Source organism: Pseudonaja textilis, chromosome 2 (genome assembly GCF_049901715.1).
Source record: "Pseudonaja textilis isolate UNSWEBS1 chromosome 2, rPseTex1.2, whole genome shotgun sequence".
In the NCBI taxonomy this organism is placed as follows: domain Eukaryota; kingdom Metazoa; phylum Chordata; class Lepidosauria; order Squamata; family Elapidae; genus Pseudonaja; species Pseudonaja textilis.
The window spans coordinates 142,364,442-142,388,430 of NC_141991.1; the positions used below are offsets into that span (position 1 = coordinate 142,364,442).

Genomic DNA, 23,989 nt, shown 5'->3' on the forward strand with positions numbered 1-23,989 from the left:
TTTGCTGGCGCAGCCTCTTGCAGCAGGGTGCCTTGCAGGGTCCCAAAGACTCATTTCTGGCGGAGTTTGGGGGAGAGAAAAAAAGACTTCTGCTGCTTTCCTTGTGTGCAGCCAAAGCAGCAGAAGAAAGAAGCAGAAAGAAGCAACCCAGTGGCCAGGTGAAGTGTGTAGGGTGAGTGGGGCAAGTTCCCCCCTCCCCTCACTACCTCGTGTTGTTCGCATTGCATGTGATGCAAGCCTTGTGTTCCCGCAGGCCATGTGGGCAGTGCAACCTTGTGTTCCCACACAGCCTGGATTAATTGCTTTGATGGGTGCTTTGTGGGTGACATTTCTCTGTGGACCACCAAAATTTTCTCACGGACCACCAGTGGTCCCTGGCCCACATGTTGGCCACCTCTGACCTAGAGATAGAGAGAGGAATCAAGAAGGCAACAGTCACAACATAATAAAAGCTGTCTTCCCTTTTTACATATGCCTCATGCAAAACACATAAAAAGTGGTGGGGTTTCAGTCACGCAATTATAACTATCACTTGTTCATTTTTGACACTTCATTCCCTTTGACCCAGGATCTCTCAGGGAACTAAAAATGCTTTTCTCACTCATTTTTCTTTAATTGGTTTGGCTTCTTACAAAATTTAAAATGACAGTTAAAAAGATTTTTTCTGCTCCTTTGTCCTCAACACTCTTTTCTCGATACTCCATTATTGCTTCAAGTTGGGGAATTACCATTGCTACATACTTTGTTATTGATCTCTCCTGAGTTTCCACTTCCACAAGCTGTGACTATAAAATCCAATACCCACCCTGGAGAAGTCAGACATCTTCCGCTGAGCAGCTGCAGCAATGAAGGCCCTACTGCTCACTCTCCTCTTCCTACTCATTGCAGCCAGTGAAGCCAAAGTATACACCAAATGTGAACTGCTTTCAATTCTGAAAGGAAATGGCATGGATGGATATTACAGCTACAGCGTGGCCAACTGTGAGTTTACTCTTTCTATCTCTCTATTTTAGCCTGGTCCAGGTTTTCAAGAGGGGTGGGTCCTTGGGTCCTTCCTTGGTTGGGGAAAGAATGATTGAAGATAGTTAAATATTCTGTGTAAGAAACCAGGACAGCTTTTTGTTTATAACCCAAGTCTTTTATACCCCTTTCCTTGCTTGCTTTCTCCCAGGGATCTGTATGGCTTATTATGAAAGCAGATTCAACAGCCGAGCTGTGGGGCCACCAAACTCAGATGGCAGTCGCGACTATGGGATTTTCCAGATAAACAGCCGCTATTGGTGCAACAATAACCAGGGCCCTACAGCTAATGGCTGTAATAAGCCTTGCAGTGGTAAGACACCTAGTGTAGAGAAGAAATTATCTTGATGAAGGAATGCAAGAGTTGTTAGGAGAACTGTTAAGATAAAGTCGATGAGAAAAGAATGACAACTCAGTCCCAGGAAAGAAAGAAACAGCCAAAAGTGGGGAAAAAAGCTCTTGATAAGCGGTGGTATAAGAGGTGGGAGGGAGAAGTTTTGCCAAGCTTTCAAAATTCTGTTATTGATGCTGTTGATGTTATGATGTAGTATTCCTACAATCCTTATAGTGTTTGTTTCCTGATCTGATCTACTACCAAGGACTGACACCTACTACTCTAGAAAAGAAAGAAAAATGTCCCAAAGAAGTCAGGTGAAACTTTTGAAGGGGGGGGGTTATCCTTCTCCTTTATTGCTCTTGGGTAAGAATCTGTTTTAAATAGTAATATTATGCAAGTCTTTGGAAATCTTTTGGAAACATCTGGATTGGGACATATTCCAATTTGTCTTTCCTGGCAGCTTTCACAAATGATGACATCACAGATGATATTGTGTGTGCTAAGAGAATTGTCCGTGATCCCCAAAAGATGGATGCTTGGTAAGTCAATCTTTCATTAATATCTTCCACTTGTAATGTTGGGTAGCAATGGAACTGTCTTGAAAGTTAATTATCTTTCTTTAAATTATTATAGAACTTTTAGCCTTGATGGCAAAATGTAATTTCTGAAAATGGAAATTTGTATTTTTTCTTGTTAGAGTAGGTTGTTGATGCCTATTATAGCTGGATAATTTCTTCCCAGTAATTTCCATCCATTATTTACATTTGTTCTTTTCATTTGTTTTAAAATCTTTTATCACAGATTCAGCTTTAGGATTTGGTACCGAGTTGGGGCAGGTAGCAGATGAAATTGGCAGGTGACCTTTTAAACACCAGGACTCTGATCCCGTGGAGGAGCTCCACAGGATCAGAGAACTGGTAGATAAAGAATGCAGGGAGAGAAATATTTGTGAAGCCTCCAATCATAGGTTGAATAGGAAAAGGGGCTGCAGCAGCAAATGGTTAGATAGAAAACTAGTAAAATGGGAATCTAGAACCAAACAATAATGGTATTTTATGTGGTCAAATGTTAGAATAATTTAAAAGTTACTTTGCTGTGTTCTCTTCTGAGGGATTCTATGATATGGGGTAAGATTTTGAGAGTCATCTGGTGCTCACCGAAGGTTTTGGACTTGAACTTCCTCTAGCTCTAGCTAGTATAGACCCTACCTAGGATATATGGGAACCAAACTATCTCTTGGGCAATACTGGCATATCGGCTTTATTGTGACAAATAAAAAGTCAGAACTATTTTAGCTAAAACAAAAAAAAAAGTGTTGGATTTTAGCCTGGTGGAAAGGAATTCATTGACAAACTAGGAAAGAAACTTTATCAATCAATGAACAGGAAAGTTGAATGAAAGATAGTTGCCTCTAGCTCACCTGGAAATTCTTGTCTCCTGCTTGAGGATGGGGGATGGGGGTTGGACTAGAAGACCTCCAAGGTCCCTTCCAGTTCTGTTATTTTCATATTCTGTTATTCTTCAAGTGGATTTACATAATCAAACAAACAATATGCATGTGGCTTAGAAAGACATGCAATGTTCTTATTCTTACTCGTGGGGTTGCCTGGAGGAACCACTGCAAAGGAAAAGATCTGTCACAACGGACTCAGGGCTACTAGCTCTTGGATGGTCCTGCATTTCTCTTCTGAATTTCTCTTCCTCCTCTTGTGAAGGAAATGATACTACTTCTTATACCGTATAACCAAGCTTTCACAATTCGATTCGATGCGTGTTCCCCACAAGTTGGGAAGAACAAGTTTCTTTGCATACAAATGATAATTTTAAATCTCTTTTAAACTCTTCAAATATTGCTTGAAATTTTTCAATAAAATGAGTATTGTGCATTATACAGGCAAAATTATTGTGATTTATGCTGTTCCAAAGTCCTCATCTTACCTTCTTTCAAAGTACAGATATGTTACACTGTTAAATCTAGTCTATTGAGTGCATCATCAGTTCCAGGATGTAGTTAACAAGTCAGAGGAAGAGGAAGGCTTGACGCCTAAGGTGGGACCTCACTCACAGTTATCCTGGTTTCTAGTTTGGTGCCTTAAACATTATTCCAAACTAGTTGTTTTGCTTACATTATAATTATATAGAATGACTACCTGATTTATATTCAGTCTCCTAAAGTATCTCATTCTCCCGTCATGCTGTTTCTGCAGTGGTCTACTGCACCAGGGAAATGCAATTTGTTTCCTTTTTTGTATAGAATTTTTATTAAAAGTATTAAAAAAGAAGATAAAAACTAATACAAACTAATATAAAGTAAGGAAAAAGAAAGAAAAAGAATGAAGCAAAGGGGGCAAAAAATACAATAAAAGAAAAAGGTTGAGGAAAAACAGAAAATAAAGAAAAAATGTTATAAAAGTAATATGTTTTTAGTTTCTAAAATTACACAACACTCTTTTTTCCATAATCTATCCTATCTAACCATCAAAATCATAAATCATGTTCCATTTTTATTTTTATGCAAAAATTCCATAAGAAACTTTCAGTCACCAATAAATATAAATAATATTACCAACAAGGCTCACCGAATTGGAGGAGTGGGGGTTGATGGGATAGATTAGAGAGGATTCTCATTGCCAGGGTTTTAATTTTAATTTTATCTTTTTATTGTATACTAATTGATTTTGCACTTTTTAAGTTTTATTATATTGTAAGCTACTCAGAGATGTTGTATTAGTCAGATGGGAGGCATAGAAACCCACTAGATAATCATGTGATGACTTTCCCCAGTTGTCTGGGGAATTCTGGGAGTTGAAGTCCATACATCTTCAAGATGCAAGGTTGAGAAACATTGATAAACTGAAATAATCTTCCATGGCTTTTTTTCTAACCGTTCATCCAATAATTCAATAAAGGAAGGTCCTGAGTCCAATAGACTATTGATTTATAAAAACCATTTGTATCAAACTATGCCTTTGAAGTCAAATATTCTTAGGGTTTTTTCATGATCACCAAACCTAATAAACATAATAAAATGTCCCCTCATGTTGTTCACATTTCCAATGTGCATTTGAAGAGTCTTTATACATTCTAGATAATTTTTCTGGCCTCATGTACTAATGAGACATCATTTAATACAAATTCTCTTGGAGATCATAACATAATGTGAATTTAACCCTTTGGACCATGTATTTTCCTACTAGTTATCTGTATAACCAAAATTCTTAGCCCACTTTATCATGTATTCTTTAACCTGTTCTTCCATTCTTTAATCTGTTCTTTATAATTACAATTCATTTTCATCCTCAAAATACAATTATATTTCAAATTCTGGCTCTCTTTGCTTTGTCTTTTTATCTATTTTAAATCTTTCAGATGACTGTAAATGGGGAAATCATTGACAATTATATCCATCTGCTATTCATTGTGCTCTTGATCTGATTTTAAATTCCCCTTCAAGGTTTTCCAATAAGTGTGATATGTCAACTATTTACCGGTTCTCTTCCATAATATGCTTCTTGAGCTGAGACACCTCAAGGTATTTGTGGCCACAACCTGGGTTTATCTTTATTGCATATCTTTAATATGGCATGATGAAGGGCGTTATTTTGAGGGAAGGAAAACTCTTAAAAACTTTCTCAGTGTTGGAAAAAAATCATGACCAAGGACAGGATGCGACAACTGAAAAATCCCAACTGAATCTCCTCATGGTAACTTCCTTTGTGAAAATAAGAGAAGCATGGAAAGTCTCCAAGGCTGCAGGCTGCTAGAGAGGGGATTTTACTGGACACAAGAAAAGGTGGAACATAAATAAGTGTAATAGGATTTCCTGCTCATATTTCCAAAATCTAAAGAATATGTAGAACAAACAGGAGAATAGAATAGAACTGCTAGAATAAAAAGAAGGTGAAATGGGAAAAAAAGGAACTAATTTTAACTTCTATAATGGAAACTGAGCTGATATCTGATAAAATGAATGAGAACAATTTAAAACTACATAGAGGTTGTCATGGGGAGGTGCGAGATATACAACCATTCATAACAATGATGCCAATTCAGAGGTGATGTCACTGAGGCCAAATAATGAGAAGCAGAAATGGGTTCTTTTAAAAGAGAGCAGGGTGGGGGCTGTGTGGATCTCGGAGAATGAGAACAAATTCCTGCTTTCTGGGATCCAAAAGGTATTACTGTTAGATTGGATGTGAAATATGCCAAATCTGTTAGATCTTACTAGATAGACAGACAAACAAAATTTGAAGTGAGGTATGTTCCGGACTAGCAGGCTCGAAAGCCTGCAACTTTGATTGGCCCACGAATAGCGGATTGTGATTGGTCACTGCAGACTGATCTGATTGGCTAGTAAACGAGCTGCCGCGATTGGCCCAGCCAAGCGCGGCAAACTCAAATTGCCGTCATTGGCTGCCTAGCCGCAGCCAGCCCTATATAAGGGGCTGCTGTGGCTGGGATGTTTCACTCAGATCTGAAGTCACTAATAAAGAGCTGTTGTTGCTATCTGAGTCTTGTCTCCGTTCTTGGACCCATCCTCCCAGATCTAACACTGGCGATGAGGATGGGATGCAGAGACAACAAAGCCTACTGAACACTCGCTAAGCTGAAGGAGGTGGCTGACACAGCGCAAACATCGGCGACATGGCCAGCAGCGCTATACCACCCGCCCCATTCGATCCAGCTAGCGAAGACTGGGACTCATATATGGACAGATTTCAGATGTTCCTGGAGTCCAACAACCTTAAGGATGCCACGCCCAGCAAGAAACGAGCCTTTTTTCTAATGCATTGCGGACCTGCCGTTCTTAAAATGGCAAAAGCACTTGCGAAACCAGCTGAAGTCAAAACGATGGACTGGGATACCCTTGCTCCCATCCTTCGCAACCATTACGCCCCAGCAGTACCAACTCTCATTCGCAGACACGAGTTCTATCAGAGGGACCAACGAGATGGTGAGAGCATCGGGGATTTCATGGCTGACCTGAGAAACCTGGGTGGTTTATGTGGCTTCACCAATCTAGAAGAAGCCATGAGAGACCGAATGGTCCTTGGGCTGAGGGATCCAACTGATCAAAGCAAGATCATGGCCAAAGGAGACATATCACTTGCAGACTCCATAGCAGATGCCACTGCAGCTGAAGCCACTCGCAAATCAGCAGCACGAATGCGCTGAGCCAGTGGGACCAACCGCCAACCCACCAACGATGCTGGGAAACCTTCAGACAAGTACACATCGGCCACCCACCATGAAGATGTCGAATCATCCTCAGACAGTGAGGAGGAGGAAGTCCACAGACTCCGGTCAGAACGTGAGCAACGGGACCAGCGAGGTCGTAAATCAAACTACCAATGTGCTGGATGCGGGGGAAGCCACCCATGACCCAAATGCAGATTCCTAGATGCCATCTGTCATTTTTGTGAAAAATATGAACATATTGCTAAGGTATGCAGAAATAAAAGAGGCACCAGCCCCAGATGGAGAGGTAACAGCCCAAAAAGAACCAATGGCAACTCCATCACATAGAGGGAACATCCAAGCAACCAGTGGAACCAATACAACAGACCCCGAAGGTTTACTGGTGTACCCAGACAAGAGGAAGCACACCAGTCCATCACCATCGGCCACGCCTCATCACTTGATACAAAGAAAATCCATGTAGAAGTCACCATCGAAAATCAACCGTGTATCATGGAAGTTGACTCTGGGTCTTCCCTATCCATGGTATCCTGGAAAACCCTTAAACAACTAATTTCAAGCATCCGCCACTGAGATCTCAGCAGTCAGAGACTCATATTAAAAGATTACCAAGGCAACCGGATCCCAGTCGCAGGCACCCGCCATTTCCAGGTCTCTTTCAAGGGATATACTGCAATACTACCGCTCACCATTGTTGACAGAGACCGGCCAAGCCTCCTGGGCCTCCAGTGGTTCACGCCATTAGGAATCGGAATGGCTGGCATCCACCATACCGAAGACGATGACTGGGAAGCGGCCCTCGTCCAAGATTTCCGGGAAGTTTTCAGTGAAAATTTAGGCAAGTACAAAGGGTCCCCTATCTCATTTAATCTCTGCCCTGACATTGCACCCAGTCGCCTAAAACCACGCCGAGTTCCCTTTGCTCTCAAACCCAAAATTGATGAGCAACTGGATAAATTAATTGCACAAGGCGTGTTAGAACCCATTGACCACGCCCGATGGGAGACACTGATTGTCATCCCCATAAAGCCTGATGGGTCCTTGAGAATCTGTGGTGACTACAAGGCCACCCTCACTGCAGCAGAGCACCTATTCGGTACCAGTCGTTCAGCATCTCCTACATTCACTTGGGGGTGGCAGAATATTTGCAAAACTAGATCTAGCCCAAGCTTATCAACAGCTGCCAGTTGATGCCGAAACCACCAAAGCCCAAACTATAGTTACACATCGAGGCGCATTCAAATGTAACAGGCTCCAGTTTGGAGTCAGCGTAGCACCAGGCATTTTTCAAAGCCTGATGGAGAGACTATTGCAGGGCATAAAAGGGGTAGTACCCTACTTTGATGATGTATTAATAGCCGCCCCAACGAAGAGTCAGTTAGAGAAATGCCTCAGTACAGTCCTACAAAGGTTCAAAGATGCTGGCCTCAAGGTTAAAAAGGAAAAATGCCAGTTATGTACAGAAAGGGTTGAATTTCTTGGTTACCTCCTTGACAAACAAGGAATTCACCCTACAGAAAAGAAATTGGCAGCCATCAAAAATGCCCCAAGACCCAAAAACAAAACAGACCTTCAAGCCTTCCTGGGACTCATTAACTTTTACAACATGTTCCTACCCCAGAAGGCAACTGTTGCTGAACCCCTTCATAAACTCCTCGATAAAAGGGCCTCCTGGATTTGGGGACGACGGGAGGAACATGCCTTCCAACAAGTAAAGGGCCTTCTCACTTCAGATGCAGTGTTGATACAATATAACGAATCACTCCCATTGACTGTTACTTGTGACGCCTCACCTTTTGGGGTGGGGGCCATCCTGAGCCACATCCTACCAAACGGTAACGAAGCACCAATTGCATTTTTTTTGAGAACCTTGTCAAAGACAGAAAGAAACTATAGCCACCTAGACAAGGAAGCCCTTGCAATTGTATCTGCAATCAAAAGGTTCCACGAATATAACTTCCGGTTTGTCGGCTTCGGTGACAGCAGGGATTTGCCTTCTCTGCGATCCCTGCTGTGCTAGCCACCTTGGTGCCTCCGATCCTGATGGATTTGGAGGCTAAGGCTGCCCTGTTGGGGCAGCTGAAGAAAGGGGGGATCCGGACAGGGGTTGTGGGCTATCGCAACCCCCCCCAGCCGGCAATAACCCCCTTCTCTCAAGACGGTGGAGCGGCGGTCTTTATGGCCGCCATAAAGAAGCCGGCAACTGGATAAAGAATGCGCAGGAGGAAGAAGGAGTTTTAAAACGAAAGTTTTTTCTTGGTTGAACTGGGACCTTAAGGACATATTTAACACCTGGGAAAGTATTGGCTTGGAAGCTATAATGTTCCCGATTGATGTTTTCAGCTGCGAAGAAAAGTGACGAAAAGGGGAAGTTACTCTCCCTCCCTTATGGAATTAACAAATGGACAAGGGAAACCAGCCTTTTGATAGAAGGTAAAACCTAAACTCCTTTGTTATAAGTGGGAAGGGAGAGGCTTGGGAAAACAAATTTTTACTCTAAGACTTTGCTGGAGGAGATGCCTTGAAGATAAAGAGAATAGAAATTAATTCTAAGAAAGATTTAAAGCACAGATTGGACATTTTTTCTTTCCCTAATTTGACTTCACCCCTAGAAGAGAAATTGTAAAAAGAAGAAGCTTGTACTCTGCCTGGACTGTTTGATGACTGCAGGATTTTGGGACTTTTGGGAACTGTTTTAAGTTTGGAAATAATTGATTGGCTTAATAATAAGAAGAGGATACAGAAAGAGAAGAAGAAACAGTTTAAAATGGCTCTATCTCTTGATGAACTAAAAAAACAATATTTAAAAATAAAGAAAGAAGGCAAAGATGTTATGGGAGAAGCCCTTTGTTTCCTAGATATGGCGCTTGTCATGTGTCAGCAAATTAAACAACAGCTGGAAGAAGCCGAGGAAGAAGAAGCCATTTTTAATGAACTAAACAGTGTGACTAAGAAAGAAAGGAGAAAGAGAGGAGCGAAAAGGAAGGACTTAAGAAATAAAAAATGTTTATGAAAGAGAAAAAGAAGATGCAAAACAACAGAATGCTAGAAAGCAAAAGGAAAGAGGAATGCAACAGAAAGGGGAAATCAAGAAGGCAGAGGTTTGGAGAGGAGGGGGTAAAAAGTTTAGGTGGGCTAAGAAGGAAATGGAAAAGGGGGGAAAAAGTTACAAAGGTATAAAACAAGATGGAGAAAAGGAAATTTTTTTTAGGGATAATGGGTAATATATGGGATTTTTTTTTTTAAAAAAAGGGGGGGATTCTGCAAAGTACACATGAGTATTGTAATAGTGGTATTTGTATTATAAGTAGATAATCAGAACTTTTTAAGATCTAATAAAAGACTAAAATATCAAGGTATAACTTTAAAAGGTTTAATAATGAATGATATTAAGTTTTAATAAAATACTAAAGGGAATGTTTAAAATATTAGTTTAAATATAGAGTTTAATGGACTAATGTGTTGACTGTTATGGATTTATTATTGTAGTATTGGTTTCTGAAATAGTAGAATGTACTAAGCAGAATCTGATTGGGATTTAGGTGTTATTTTAAATTTTAATTTAGGGGAATGATAGAAAGGCATCATACTCCGATTAGTGATTCCAGGGGAAACTATTCTTTTTTAAATTGGAAATGAGACAGATGTAAATGGAGAAATGGACAAAAGATATAAAAATATTTTTCTTTAAAGCAAGATTAAATATATACAACAGAATTAAGATGAGGCAAAAGTGGAGAGGAGTTATATAATAGATATAGAATGGTAAATAAGAAGGGTAATGGTATAGAAGAAGAGCATGAATTCAATTGAAGTCCATAGAAAAAGAGGTAATCTGGGGCCAAGTTACTTTCTAGAAGAAAGTTTTATGTTTTTATGTTTATGTCTTATGTGTGTGTGTTTAATTAAGAATTAAATAATAAAATCTCAGAGGAAGACTAGATGAGAATAATTATAAACAAGCCAGAGGAAAATATAAATGTGATGACTGAATAGAAGATAAATTAGAAAGGAAATATGATTGAATAATGATTAAAGAGAAACAATGTGGAATTTGGTAAAGGGAATTTACGTATTTATATGGAAATGGGATAAATTATAAGTACGTGATATAAAGCAATATGTTACCTGCCTTGTAAAGATCTACAATGGAAAGAGGTTTTATGTTTTTAATGTTTAATGATGTTTTGTTTTGTTTGTTTGTTTGTAAAATCAATAAAACTTGTTTTTTTTTTTAAAAAAAAAGGTTCCACGAATATGTGTATGGGAGATAATTTTCCATCATCACAGATCATAAACCATTACTTGGCATCCTGGCTGGTGACAAACCTACTCCACACATTCTAACCCCCAGAATGACGCGTTGGTCGGAGTTCCTAGCTGCCTATGACTATCAACTAAGGCATCGCCCTGGAAAATCTATTCCTCATGCAGATGCTTAGAGCCGCTCTCTACTACCCGAACTGCAAGATGATCCAGCTCCCACGCTACCAATATTACAAATCGAGACAATTCCCTCACCCCCACTAACTGCCCAGGACATCGCCTTGGGAAACCAAAAAAGACTCATGTTTGGCACGAGTCCTTGGCCGGGTGGAGAGGGGATGGCCAGAAAACGAGCCCAAGGAAACCTTTAATCCCTTCAAGAATTGACAGACAGAACTTTTCTCACAAAGAGGGTGCGTATTATGGGGAGACCGAGTAGTCATACCAACTAAACTACAAAAAAAAGTCCTACAAATGCTGCACAATGGACACTCGGGCATCGTGCTTATGAAAGTGCTGGCAAGGAGCTACGCCTGGTGGCCAGGTATGGACAAACAAATTGAAACCTGGGTCACCTCCTGTAACAGATGCCAAGAAAATCACTCAGCCCCACCAAAAGCTCCATCAGCAGAATGGGAAACACCCAGAGGTCCCTGGTCGCATATTCATATTGACTTTGCAGGACCTACTAAAGGACACACTTTCTTGATAACAGTAGACACATATTCTAACTGGCTCGAGGTTAATAAAATGAAAAAAAAAACCACCACAGACGCAGTCATCAAGAAATTGAACAGACTTTTTGCAACACACGGCCTACCCGATGTCCTGGTATCCGACAATGGGCCCCAATTTACTGCCTTAGCCTTCGAACAATACCTAGCTGAGTGGGGCATCTGACACGCACTAACATCCCCGGCTCATCCAGCGGCGAATGGTAGGGCTGAATAAATGGTTCAGTTCACAAAGAAAACTCTACAAAAAATGGAACAAGGAAACATCCACGATAAAGTCACTAGGATGCTCCTTCTCCAGCACATCACACCTAACAGCACTACCAACAAGAGCCCAGCTGAACTCCTGATGGCCAGGAAACTCAGATCGCCTCTAGACCAGTTACACCCTGCTTATACCCCAGAAAAACCCCTGGGTTCCAGCAGCAAGCACCGCGCCTTTAAGGTAGGAGACCTTGTATTTGCAAAAAACTTTTCAGGGGACCCCCTCTGGATTCCTGCTCAAATGACTCAAGTCACGGGCCCCCGCTCCTACCACCTACTGACCACTGATGGCAGAGCGCGGAAACTCCACATTGACCAGCTAAGCTCCAGACTGACCACAACTTCCATCCCTGACCCCAGCCATGACAGCAGGGGGGGGAGGGGAAGCCGTGAGTCCTGAAATAGAACCAACACCTGTCTCATCTGAACTAACCCCAAGATCACCACATCATAGCTTACAATACTCACCAATGGTAGTTGAACCTGGGCAAACGAACACTTCACCTAGAAGCAACAACCAAGCAGGTTCAGCGAGCCCGGGGAGCCATAGCAGTAGCAACAAAGCTGATGACTCAATCACCCTGAGGTCACCAGAGGAGAGTCACAACCATGGCACCGGTTCACCGTTCCAGTTAGATCCAGCAGGCAGTACGCCTGATCCTGAAAGTGAACACGGACAATTGGAATTACGAAAGTCAGGTAGACAGGTACGAAGACCTGCCTACCTGCGAGACTACATAACTCCACCCCTTAAACGGAATCGAGAGAGGAGGGGTGTTCTGGACTAGCAGGCTCGAAAGCCTGCAACTTTGATTGGCCTGCGAGTAGCAGATCGTGATTGGTCACCGCAGACTGATCTGATTGGCTAGTAAACGGGCTGCCGCGATTGGCCCAGCCAAGTGCGGCAAACTCAAATCGCCGTCATTGGCTGTCTAGCCACAGCCAGCCCTATATAAGGGGCTGCTGTGGCTGGGATGTTTCACTCAGATCTGAAGTCACTAATAAAGAGCTGTTGTTGCTATCTGAGTCTTGTCTCCGTTCTTGGACCCATCCTCCCAGATCTAACAAGGTATGCTGTGGTTCACTGGAAGCTGGTGCAGACAGCAGTGGAATCGGACAGCGAGGATGAAAGGGGACCAGTCAGGAAGTCTGGAGAGGACTCAGATGAGGATCCTGAGTCCAATGCAGGGGTGGGGTCAGGACCACCTGGGAGTGGGGTGCTGCCTTCGGAGTCTGGCAGCAGTGAAGCAGAGGATCCGTGGAAGCCTGTCCCCAGTGTGCATGTGCGCAGAGCTGCTAGAAGGCGAGAGCAGCTGAAACAAAAGGGGTGGCTTGGGAGTAAGGCTGGGAGATGATAGTCCCTCCCATAAGGGATAAAAGTCAGACCTAGATGATGAAACCTTTGCAGGAAGCAAAGTAGTTTGATAGATTCCGAGTCCTCCTTGAAGCTTTGTGTACTTCGGTTGGTATTTTCTTGGGGTTTTTTGCGCATAGCGTAGTCACCGAACTGGTAGTAGCACCAGTTGAACCCCACCCCTGGCCTTTTGTGACCCTTTGCCCATTTTGTTTTGTTGAAAGAAATATCCTTCTGGGTTCAGTTCCAAGTGGGGAAAAAGACACTGGAAACATGGAGGCTGCTTGGAAGGTTTAATGGTGGACAGGACCACGTGGGCTGGAGCTCCAGAGTGAAAAGGAAGGAGATAAAAAAAGGTGAGAAGAGAAGGTCAAGAAAGGCTGAGTTGCTGAGAGTACCTGGGTTTTATAACCTTTGTTGAGCCCCACCTTGGTGTTTCCTGTTCCTCTGTAAGAAATGTATCCCATTGGTTGTCAGACTCCCAGGGGGCAGGGGTCTTAGCTAACTTTGTAGGCTTTGTCTGTGTCCCAGGCTTATTTGATTGCTGGCTGATAAAATCTTCCCAGGTGCCAAGTGGTGAGATGGGTAGAAGGCTAATCCTACTTTTGTTTTGTAGAATAGACTGGCTCAGTCCTTAACAGTCCATTGACAAAGTTTCTGCCTCTCTGAGTTTCTACTTCTCTTTTTAGGGGAAATATTCTGCCTTTTTAATATTTCCTAGGCTATTTCAATTTTCTAGGAGAGGGGTGGGTGGTAACTTCCTACACTTTCTTCCAGGAGTCTCTATGGCTTTTCATGAAAGCAGTTTTGACACTTTTTAATTATCCAATGCACTCATCACTTCATGAAGATTCATGTTTAATCATCCTGTCTCTCAAATTTTGTTCAAGTTCCTAGTTGGGTCATTGTGATAGTACCTAGCCACATTGCTTTTTGTTGACCTGTTATCCTTCTTCAGTCTGCTCCTCCACTTAGTATCCCATTTCTAAGCTTCTCACAAGTTGTCTACACAAAGACATATCTGTGCCTCCAAGCCACCCAATCCAGTGTAGTCTGATTTCTAACGAGCATCAGATCCATAATTGGTGAAGTTCCCTATTCCACAAACATCAACAGTCTCTAATTTTTTTCTGCTTTATATATTAATGTTATGCAAATATTTGGAAATAACTTTGAAACATCTGGGGTGGGACATATTCTAATTTGCCTCTCCTGGCAGCTTTCACAAATGATGACATCACAGATGATTTTGTCTGTGTTAAGAGAATTGTGCGTGATCCTCAAAGGATGAATGCCTGGGAAGTCAATCTTTCATTAACATCTTCCATTTATAATATTGGATAGCAATTACACTTTTTTGAAAGTTAATTTTCTTTTGTTGCACAATTGTACAACTTTAACATTGGTGGTAAAATATAGTTATATATTTTATATATAAAATATAGTTATACATTTTAAAATATATATTGTGACATGTAGGGCTCTTGCAGATAAAAACTAACACCCTGAATTTCCCAAGAAAACAAGTGGCAACTGTTGGAATACAGTGTTCGTATATTTTATGCAGCAATAGAATAGAGTAGAGTAGAGTAGAAGAGAACAGAACAACAGAACAGAACAGAATAGAATTCTTTATTGGCCCAGTGTGATTGGACACACAAGGAATTTGCCTTGGTGCAAATGCTCTCAGTATACATAAAAGAAAAGATACATTCATCAAGAGTCAAGAATCATAAGGTAAAACACTTGACATTTCTTGCATTGGCCGAGATCTCAAAAACAGAGACAGCTCTGTGGCCCCATGCTTCTGCAGAGTCGTTTCAAAAATGAATTAAGCAAATGTAAATTCATTTATACTATAAATTCACTCGCCAAAAACAACACCAACCATAAAAATCTCCAATCTTGTCCTGACCTAACCTTACAGCAATGTTCCTGCTCCCATATATTATGCACAGAACTCAAAAATTGTCCAGACAATGGAGAGAAGGATCTGTACATTGATGGTAACATGCAGACTGTATCAAAAGAAAGTCACACAACCTACAACTCAGCATCCAAACCTTCTTCAACCAATCTACCATCACCCAAGATTAGACACGCACACCCCCAACTACCTCAATTCAAACTACAACTGGTCTTAAATGCAAGCTACTCAATGCAAAAAGCCTTGTAAATAAAATACCTGAATTTCTCCTCTTACTAAATATGGCTAAATTCAACATCATATTTGTCTGCAAAACATGGCTCAACACATCTCTCCCTGACTCCATTACCTCATTAAGAGACTATCATGTTTACCGATCCGATCGTGAAATCCATAGAGGAGGTGGTGTTGCTATCTTCTATAAAAAGTCCTTACATCTAAAAAACATCCAGGTTACCCAAGAGCTTGCTTTTCCTGAGACCATTATCTGTGAACTGACCTTAAATGTCACATTTCGGTTCTTACTATGTTACAGAGCCCCTGATTATGACATTAAACATGTAAACAAGCTAAATACACTACTAACAAGGGCAGCATCCTGCCCACATGCTTTTATCTTTCTTGGTGACTTCAATCTACGTCATATTAATTGGACGCTAAACAAATGTACAACTGAACCCATACATGCAACCTTCTACAATGCTGTAACAAATCTGGGACTGGAACAACTAGTAACCAACAATACTAGGCTTAACAACTGCCTCGATCTCATCTGCAATTTATGGAATACAAATTCAATTCAATTTATGGAATACAAATTAAAGAACCCTTTTCCAACAGTGACCCCAAAATGATTGACTTTTTTCTCAATGTACGTCCAAACAAAAATCATCACAATGACAAAATCCCCAATTATAATTTCAAAAAAGGCAGCTATGACCTTATAATCAACTATCTCTCTTCCCTTGATTGGCAATTTCTATTCACTGGATTTAATACTGTTTAAGACCATAACAACATATTCTTACTAGAAATCAAAAGAGCCATCAAACAATATGCACCAGTAACAACTCCCAAAACCAGGAAAAACAGATTACCCATAACAATAAGGAAGCTTCAATCCAAAAACCGATCACTTTGGTGAAAAAACAAATCTGGTCACGTTGCCAACTTCAAAAGCTGACACAAAAATTTATGCCACCATATAAAAACTGAATGCACTAATTATTATATTAAACAAGAGGAAAACCTTCTATGTACAAATTCCACCCATGCTTTCTACAACTTTGTAAACAACAAACTAAAAGACTCAAGGTCCATCCCAGCCCTGAAAGGACTGTTGGGTATATGGATACACCAACCAGATTTGGGTTGAATAAATATGTAAACCTAGGATTAAGTGTCTATGTAGCTTTAAGCAAGAAACTGCAATGTCATTGTGGGTGCGGTTGCAGGCAGCAATATAGGTAGGAAGGGAAACGTAATAGACCCGGCTTCTGGATGCAACTGTCTGAGTCACTGGCTTCTGGATGCACCTGGTTCTGTTCCTGGTCTACTGCCTGCTGGAACGTCTATCTGCTTGCTTTTGGAGGCTACTGTGCCAGATACCATTTCAACTGAACACAAGGACTGTTTGCTTGGTGAGCTGTGGATTCAGCGTTTGTCTTTGAGAGAAAGGTATCGGGAGGAGAAGATTTACAAGCAGATAAAGACATTGTATTTACTGTTAATGGACTAGATAACTGAATGGATATACTAGATAATGACATATGGACTGAATGACACTTCTTAATCTCTGTGTGAATTAAATAACTATTTTAAAACCACAAACAGTGTTTTTGTCTCCAGTGTGTGTATACTCTTGGGCCCAGCCTCTCTCATTTGCCTGCCTGGCTTGACTGCTGCTGCATACTCTGCTTGGGGGTTTATCCCCAAACACTAACAAGGACCTAATGGCAAAGACTGCAATGATGACACCATCAAAGCCAACCTCTTTAACACATTCTTTGGCTCAGTATTTGTAAACAGAAATGGATCAAGCCCAGTACTTCCTAGTCGAACCACAGAAAACTACAATGATCTAATACATATCAATTTTACAGAAGACATTGTTGAAAAAGCACTGCGCAATCTAAAACCATCCCTATCTATTGGACCAGACAGAATATGTGCCTACTTCTTAAAAAAACTATCCACTGCCATAGCCGAACCTCTAAGCATAATCTTTGAAAAGTCTTTCAGGACCAGCTCCTTGACAAAACTATGGTCACAAGCCACAGTCATCCCCATCTTCAAAAAGGGAGACCCCAGCCTAGTTGAAAATTACAGACCAATCTCTTTATGATGGGTCACCTGTAAAGTCATGGAATCAATTATTAACCAATCCATTATCTTCCACTTAGAGACAACCAACCTACTCTCTAATAAACAATTTGGTTTCAGAAAAAAACTATCCTGTAATCTGCAACTCTTACACTGGAAAAACATATAGACTACACAGCTAGATCAAGGCAAAGCAATAGACGCAATCTATGTAGACTTCTGTAAAGCTTTTGATTCAGTGGTACACGACAAACTACTACTAAAATTAAAATCTTATGGTATCTCTGGACACCTACATAACTGGATAGAAGCATTCTTGTCAAATAGACAACAAATGGTCAAAATTGAGAGTGCCCTATCAAATTCTGTACCTGTCAACAGTGGTGTCCCCCAAGGCAGTCTTTTGGGACCAGCTCTCTTCATACTCTACATAAATGACCTCTGTGATCATATTAAGAGCAACTGCATTCTCTTCGCTGAAGATGTAAAGCTATTCAACACCACAGACAATACTACTACCCTCCCCAAAGACCTGGATTATGTATCAGAATGGTCAATCAAATGGCAACTTGAAATCTCAACAAATAAATGCTCTGTCTTACACATTGGCAGAAAAAAAATCAGAAAATAAAATACAAGCTAAATAGTCAAGACCTTGTTGAAGATCCAAACTTTGTCAAGGACCTTGGAGTACTCATCTCAAATGACCTAAGTGCTAGAGCCCACTGTAACTACATAGCCAAAAAGGCATTAACAGTTGTTAATCTAATCCTATGTAGCTTCTTCTTTGGTAATATCACACTACTAACTAGAGCATACAAAACATTTGCTTGACCTATACTGGAATACAGCTCATCAGTCTGGAACCCATATCATGTATCTGATATTAACACAATTGAAAAAGTCCGGAAATATTTCACAAGAAGACTTCTCCGCTCCTCTACTCATTGCAGAGTACCTTATGCCACCAGACTTGAAACTCTAGACCTAGAAAACCTACAACTATGCTGCCTCTGGTCCAATCTAATATAGTATATAAAATCATACATTGCAATGTCCTACCTGCAACTGAATACTTCAGCTTTAATCATAACAATACAATAGCACACAATAGATACAAACTCAAGATTAACCGCAGCAAACCTGACTGCAGAAAATACGACTTCAGTAACAGAGTGGTCAATGTTTGGAATACTCTACCTGACTCTGGTTTCTTCCCCAAACCCCAAAATTTTAACCTTAGACTGTCTACTATTGACCTCAACCCCTTCCTAAGCACACACTTAATAATAGTCATAGGGTACAATAAGCAATCAAACCATACTAGAAAACAGTCAATGTAAATTGTAAGGATACAAGCGACAAAGTTACAGTCATACAGTAATAAGTGGGACTGGATGAGGAGTGATGAGAAGGAGTGATGAGAAGATTAACAGTAATAGTAGTTCAGACTCTGAAAATAGTTGGACAGTGTTGAGGGAATTATTTGTTTAGCAGAATGATGGTGTTCAGGAAAAAAATGTCCTTATGTCTAGTTGTTTTGTGGTGCAGTGCTCTATAGCATCATTTTGAGGGAAGGAGTTGAAATAATACAGCAGCAGAGAGGGATACTCTCCAACCAGTACATGACAATGTTTATAAATTTGTAATTGCATCTATGGTATACTCGATGTCTTTTCTCTGAATAAAATGCGTCTTGCTTTTTGTCACAGCTAAGCAGAAAAGCACATGTGGACTATGCACCAGTCCACCATTAGGTCTGTGGGGCTTTATACAGAATTTCTAACAGCAACTGACCTCTGCTGCCTATTTCTGGACTATATGTAGATTCTGGGTAGTCTTCCAGGACAGCCTATGTAGAGTACACTGCAGTGACTTATACTGTGAATGATTCACAGAATCCAGTTATAGAATTCAGCAATTTCAGATCATGGAAAAAAATTATGTGGTCACAGAGAGTTGATGATGACTTGACACAGGTAAGAAGGGTAAAACAGCAATAAAACCAAGAAATAAAATACTGTTCACTGGGTGATTTCAATATGTTGCATTACTCCACAAACTTCATCAGACCAAAAAATATATACCGAAACCAGAGTTGTATTGATACAAATAGAAACCTCAACTACATGTTGAGTTCCCCAGAGAGAGAGGAATGTCTATGGGATGGAGGTCTGAAAAGTCAAGAAGGCGGCAATCACCACACAATAAAAACCCTTTCCCTTTTTCATATGCATCAAATGTGAGGCGCATAAAAAAGCTTGCGTCATCAATCACACAGTTGAAACCAGCACTCGTTCATTGAACCAATATCTGTCAAGCATTTATAATGCTGTCCACTATTCGTTTGTTTTGGCTTCTGATAAAATTGAAATGGTAATTATTATTTCTCCTGGATCTTTGCCCTCAGCACTCCCTACTTATTAGTTGACATTAATCTCAGGTAGGGGATTATTGCTACGTACCTTGTTTACCACCTCTCCAGAGGTGCCAGTTTCTCAAGCTGTGACTATAAAATCCTGTAGCTGTCCTGGCAAAGTCAGACATCATCCTCCAAGGAGCCGCAGCAATGAAGGCAATAGTCCTTGCCATCCTCTTCCTCTTTATTGCAGCCAATGAAGCCAAAGTGTACTCCAGATGTCAACTGGTTTCAATTCTGAGACGAAATGGCATGGATGGATATTGTGGCTACAGCTTGGGCGACTGTGAGTTTACTCTTCTTTTCTCCACCTGAGCAAGTTCCAGGTTTGCAAGGGGGATCCAAAATGGGGCAGATCTTTCAAGAATTAGTTCAATCAACCTTCCCAATGAATCTTTTGAATCTTCTTAGAATGAGAAGATATGCTTTCTTCCCATCCCAAATGATTAGAGATAGCTTCTCCAAGGACTAACACCCTTATTTTTTTATCAAGATAGTAGATTTCCAATTTGTTGCCTGATTGGGACAATTGCAGAACTGAGATATGGTTATGCCATCCTGGTCTCCGTGTAGGTTTTTTTTTTCTACACTTATGGCTTAGACAATATTGTATTTACTCTCTTAAGAATAAGGGTTATTATCCCTACCAGGATAAACATCCTCTCAAAGGTAAGATCTTTCAAATTCCATCATTTAAATTTAGTATACAATTGAAGGCCCCATCATAGAACATTTTCTACATGTGCAGATTGCCAAAAGATGTACAATGAAAATGTACCTTGTCCCAGGAAGGCTCAAATTAGGAAGAAGGGGAGGTGGCTTTTTGCGCCATTAAGAACTCCAGGTATATTTTGGAGACAGAATCAGATTTATTTCAAATTCCCTGAAGGTTTCCAAAATATATTGGACTTCTGGGGTCCTTCCTTGATTGAGGGAAGAATGAGAAGATAGTTAAGCATTATGTTCTAAATGTTGTATTTTAAAAAAAAAATCAGGGTGGCTTTTTCATTTACAGCACAGATATATATAGCCCATTCCCCATTTGCTTTCTTCCAGGGATATGTATGGCTTATTATCAGAGCAGATACAACAGCGGATTTGTGGGGCCACAAACTTCAAATGGCAATCGTGAATATGGGATTTTCCAGATAAGCAGCTATTGGTGGTGCAACGATTACCAGTGTCCCACAACTAATGGCTGTAATAAGCCTTGCAGTGGTAAGTCTGACAGGCTTCCAAAATTCTGTTGCTATTATGTTCTATGACACAATGGGATAATATGCCTATACTCCTTGCTGTGTTTCAGATGGATAGGATTGATATGGGCTCATCAACACTGTCTATAAAAATTGTTTTGAGTTCCTGCTTGGCTCAACAGTGATAATATCTAGCCACTCTGCTTTGTGTTGGCCTCTTGGCCTTTTTCTGTTTAATGTCCTGCTACCCAATTTGTCACAACTACTCTAAATTCCTCCACACAGATATATCTCCATTTCTGTCCCCAGAACATCCACCACAGTATTATCTAAAGAATAAAAGACTTCTATGTGGTGAAGTCCCCCTGTCCCTCTCACATTAACTATCTCACACTCTCTTCAGTGCTTTTTAAAGATTTCTTCACTTTTATTACTTTTATAAACAACTCAAGGCAGCACACATACCTCGCACTCATTCTTTCTCCTCCTCCTATTTTCCTTGAAACAAACTTAACTCTGTGAATTGAGTTGGACTGAGAGGAAGAGACTGGCCCAAGGTGAGATTAGAGCTCACAGTCTCCTGGTTTGTAGCCTGGAGATTTAACCGCTAGACTAAATCTGCTCTCCATGTTGTACAATGAAAAGTGTTGCTTATAAAGGAGCCACATGATCCTATCTTCACAATAATTAATATCTTGCTAGAGCAGGGGTCCCCAAACTTGGCAACTTTCAGACTTGTGGGCTTCAATCCCAGAATTCTCTAGCCAGCTATGCTCAATCCAGTGTTTTCTGCCCATTGTCAGAATTTAGGAGTTAAGTGAGATATTTCCTCTCTGGCTCCTTTCCAAGAATGCAATACTGCTGTCGGGATGCCTTCATATCCAGCATTTTCAGTCTAGAGCACAAACAAACTCTTAGTACTCTACATTTTTCAAACTTGTTACTCTCCATGTTCAGAGCAGGAGAAAAGGCATTTCATGGTCTACACCAGCTGGGTAAGAATCTGTTTTAAACAATAAGTTTATGGAAATTTTTGGAAATACCTTTGAAACATCTGGAATTGGATAAGTTCTAATTTGCTCTTTTGGCAGCTTTCATAAATGATGACATCACTGATGATATTACTTGTGCTAAAAGAATTGTGCGTGATCCCAATGGGATGAATGCCTGGTGAGTCAATATCTCATTATCATCTTATATTTGGAACATTGGCTAGCAACTGAATTTGTACTCATGAAATTTAATTAGTTTCTTTAGACTATTGTAAGACGTCTTAGCACTGGTAGTGAAATATACTATCTGAACATTACAGATTGTGTTTTTATTGCTACACCTGCATTCTGGTTGCTTTATAATATGGGTTTAAGAAGTCTTTTGAATCCTGGTTTAAAAGTAGCCTGAGACACAATTTAAGACACAACTGTTGATGCTGGTTATAGCTGGGTTACTCCTTCCCAGTCATTTTACATCAATTGTCCACTTCTGTGCTTGTCAGCTGTTAAAAAATCTAGGATTTAGTACTGAGTAGCAGAAGAATTAGGCAGAGGATCTTTTGAACCCAAGGATTCCGTGGACAAACTCCATGGGAACAGAGATCTGGTAGGTAAAGAACCTACCAGCAGTACTATGAGAAATAGGAAGAGATCATTCATGAAGCATCCAATTATAGAATGAATAGTAAGGGGCGGGAGAGGCAGCAGAAGATCATGAGATCAAAAACTTTTCAGCTGAGTATCTAGAAGCAAAGAATAAAAATGCTTTGTGGTAAATAATCTGAATTATATAAAAGTATTCTGTGTGCTGTTCTGAAGAGAGTCCAAAGTATCTACTGGACATTACGGCATGTAAGCTTTATTATGAGAAATAAAAAGCCAGGACTTTTTAAGCTAAAACTATTGTTTTAATCTGGAGGATAGGAGATTTATTTAAACAACTAAGAAAAGAACTGTCAATGAACAGGAAAGATGAATGAATGATAGTTGCACTAGCTCACCTCGATGTTTCCTAAATCTTTCCAAGTAGAATTACGCCATTTGAAACTGTTAAAAACACTATCACAAGTGTGTTCTACAAAAATGTGCATTTTTCTTATTTTTATTCTTTCTTAAGGTCTGCCTGGCAAAAAAACTGCAAAGGAAAAAATCTGTCAAGATGGACCAGTGGCTGCTGGCTCTGAGTTTGATGATCCTGCATTTCTCTTCCTCCTTCTGTGGTGACAATGATATTATTCCTTATATAACCACATTGAGCAGTTTGATTCTAGACCTGTACTCCACATGTTGGGAAGAATGAGTTTCTTTGCACACAAAACAATGATTTTTAAATGATTTCTGGGTGGAAAAGAGGGAAACATAATGCTTTTAAAAAATCTTCAAAACTTGCTTCAATAAAACGAGTATTGTGCATTAAACCCTTCTCTGTATCATGATTTGTTTCCTTTCATCCTTCATTACTCCAACATAATTGAACTGGCTACCACTCATTTGCAAATGGTAGATTGGCATCCAAGCACGGCCAGACAAATTCTATGGTCAACCTCCAGTTATGTTAAGGCTTGACTTTTGGTCTTTGCTGTAAGAAAAAAATGAGGACTGCATTTAGAATTAGGTGGCCATTTAGAATAGAATAGAATAGAATAGAATAGAATAGAATAGAATAGAACAGAACAGAACAGAACAGAGAATAGAATAGAATAGAATAGAATAGAATAGAATAGAATAGAATAGAATAGAATAGAATAGAATAGAATAACAGAGTTGGAAGGTCTTCTAGTCCAACCCCCTGCCTAGGCAGGAAACTCTACACCACTTCAGACAAATAGTTATCCAATTTCTTCTTAAAAATTTCCAGTGTTGGAGCATTCCCAACTTCTGGAGGCGAGTTGTTCCACTGATTATTTATTCCAACTGTCAGGAAATTTCTCCTTAGTTCTAAGTTGGTTCTTTCCTTGA

At 40.3% G+C, this 23,989-nt stretch overlaps 2 protein-coding genes across 2 annotated transcripts; both read left to right on the top strand.

Moving 5' to 3' along the window:
- Nucleotides 1-812: 812 nt before the first annotated feature.
- LOC148127124 (lysozyme C, milk isozyme-like) lies at nucleotides 813-1,932 on the top strand. Its single transcript, XM_087925529.1, has 3 exons — nucleotides 813-981; nucleotides 1,172-1,333; nucleotides 1,818-1,932. The coding sequence occupies exons 1-3, from the start codon at nucleotides 846-848 to the stop codon at nucleotides 1,898-1,900; spliced, it is 381 nt and encodes a 126-aa protein (XP_087781655.1). The 5' UTR covers nucleotides 813-845; the 3' UTR covers nucleotides 1,901-1,932.
- Nucleotides 1,933-19,957: 18,025 nt separating this feature from the next.
- LOC113454423 (lysozyme C, milk isozyme-like) lies at nucleotides 19,958-23,448 on the top strand. Its single transcript, XM_087923189.1, has 5 exons — nucleotides 19,958-20,128; nucleotides 20,899-21,060; nucleotides 21,857-22,033; nucleotides 22,130-22,208; nucleotides 23,148-23,448. The coding sequence occupies exons 1-5, from the start codon at nucleotides 19,993-19,995 to the stop codon at nucleotides 23,212-23,214; spliced, it is 621 nt and encodes a 206-aa protein (XP_087779315.1). The 5' UTR covers nucleotides 19,958-19,992; the 3' UTR covers nucleotides 23,215-23,448.
- The last annotated feature ends 541 nt before the right edge of the window (nucleotides 23,449-23,989 follow it).

Bases quoted from the DNA above. Each gene is read 5' to 3' on its own strand.
- LOC113454423 (XM_087923189.1), top strand. From the start codon at position 19,993: ATGAAGGCAATAGTCCTTGCCATCCTCTTCCTCTTTATTGCAGCCAAT. The intron at 20,129-20,898 runs GTGAGTTTACTC...GCTTTCTTCCAG, and splicing joins TGGCTACAGCTTGGGCGACT to GGATATGTATGGCTTATTAT. The intron at 22,034-22,129 runs GTAAGAATCTGT...CTCTTTTGGCAG, and splicing joins TCATGGTCTACACCAGCTGG to CTTTCATAAATGATGACATC.
- LOC148127124 (XM_087925529.1), top strand. From the start codon at position 846: ATGAAGGCCCTACTGCTCACTCTCCTCTTCCTACTCATTGCAGCCAGT. The intron at 982-1,171 runs GTGAGTTTACTC...GCTTTCTCCCAG, and splicing joins CAGCTACAGCGTGGCCAACT to GGATCTGTATGGCTTATTAT. The intron at 1,334-1,817 runs GTAAGACACCTA...CTTTCCTGGCAG, and splicing joins CTGTAATAAGCCTTGCAGTG to CTTTCACAAATGATGACATC.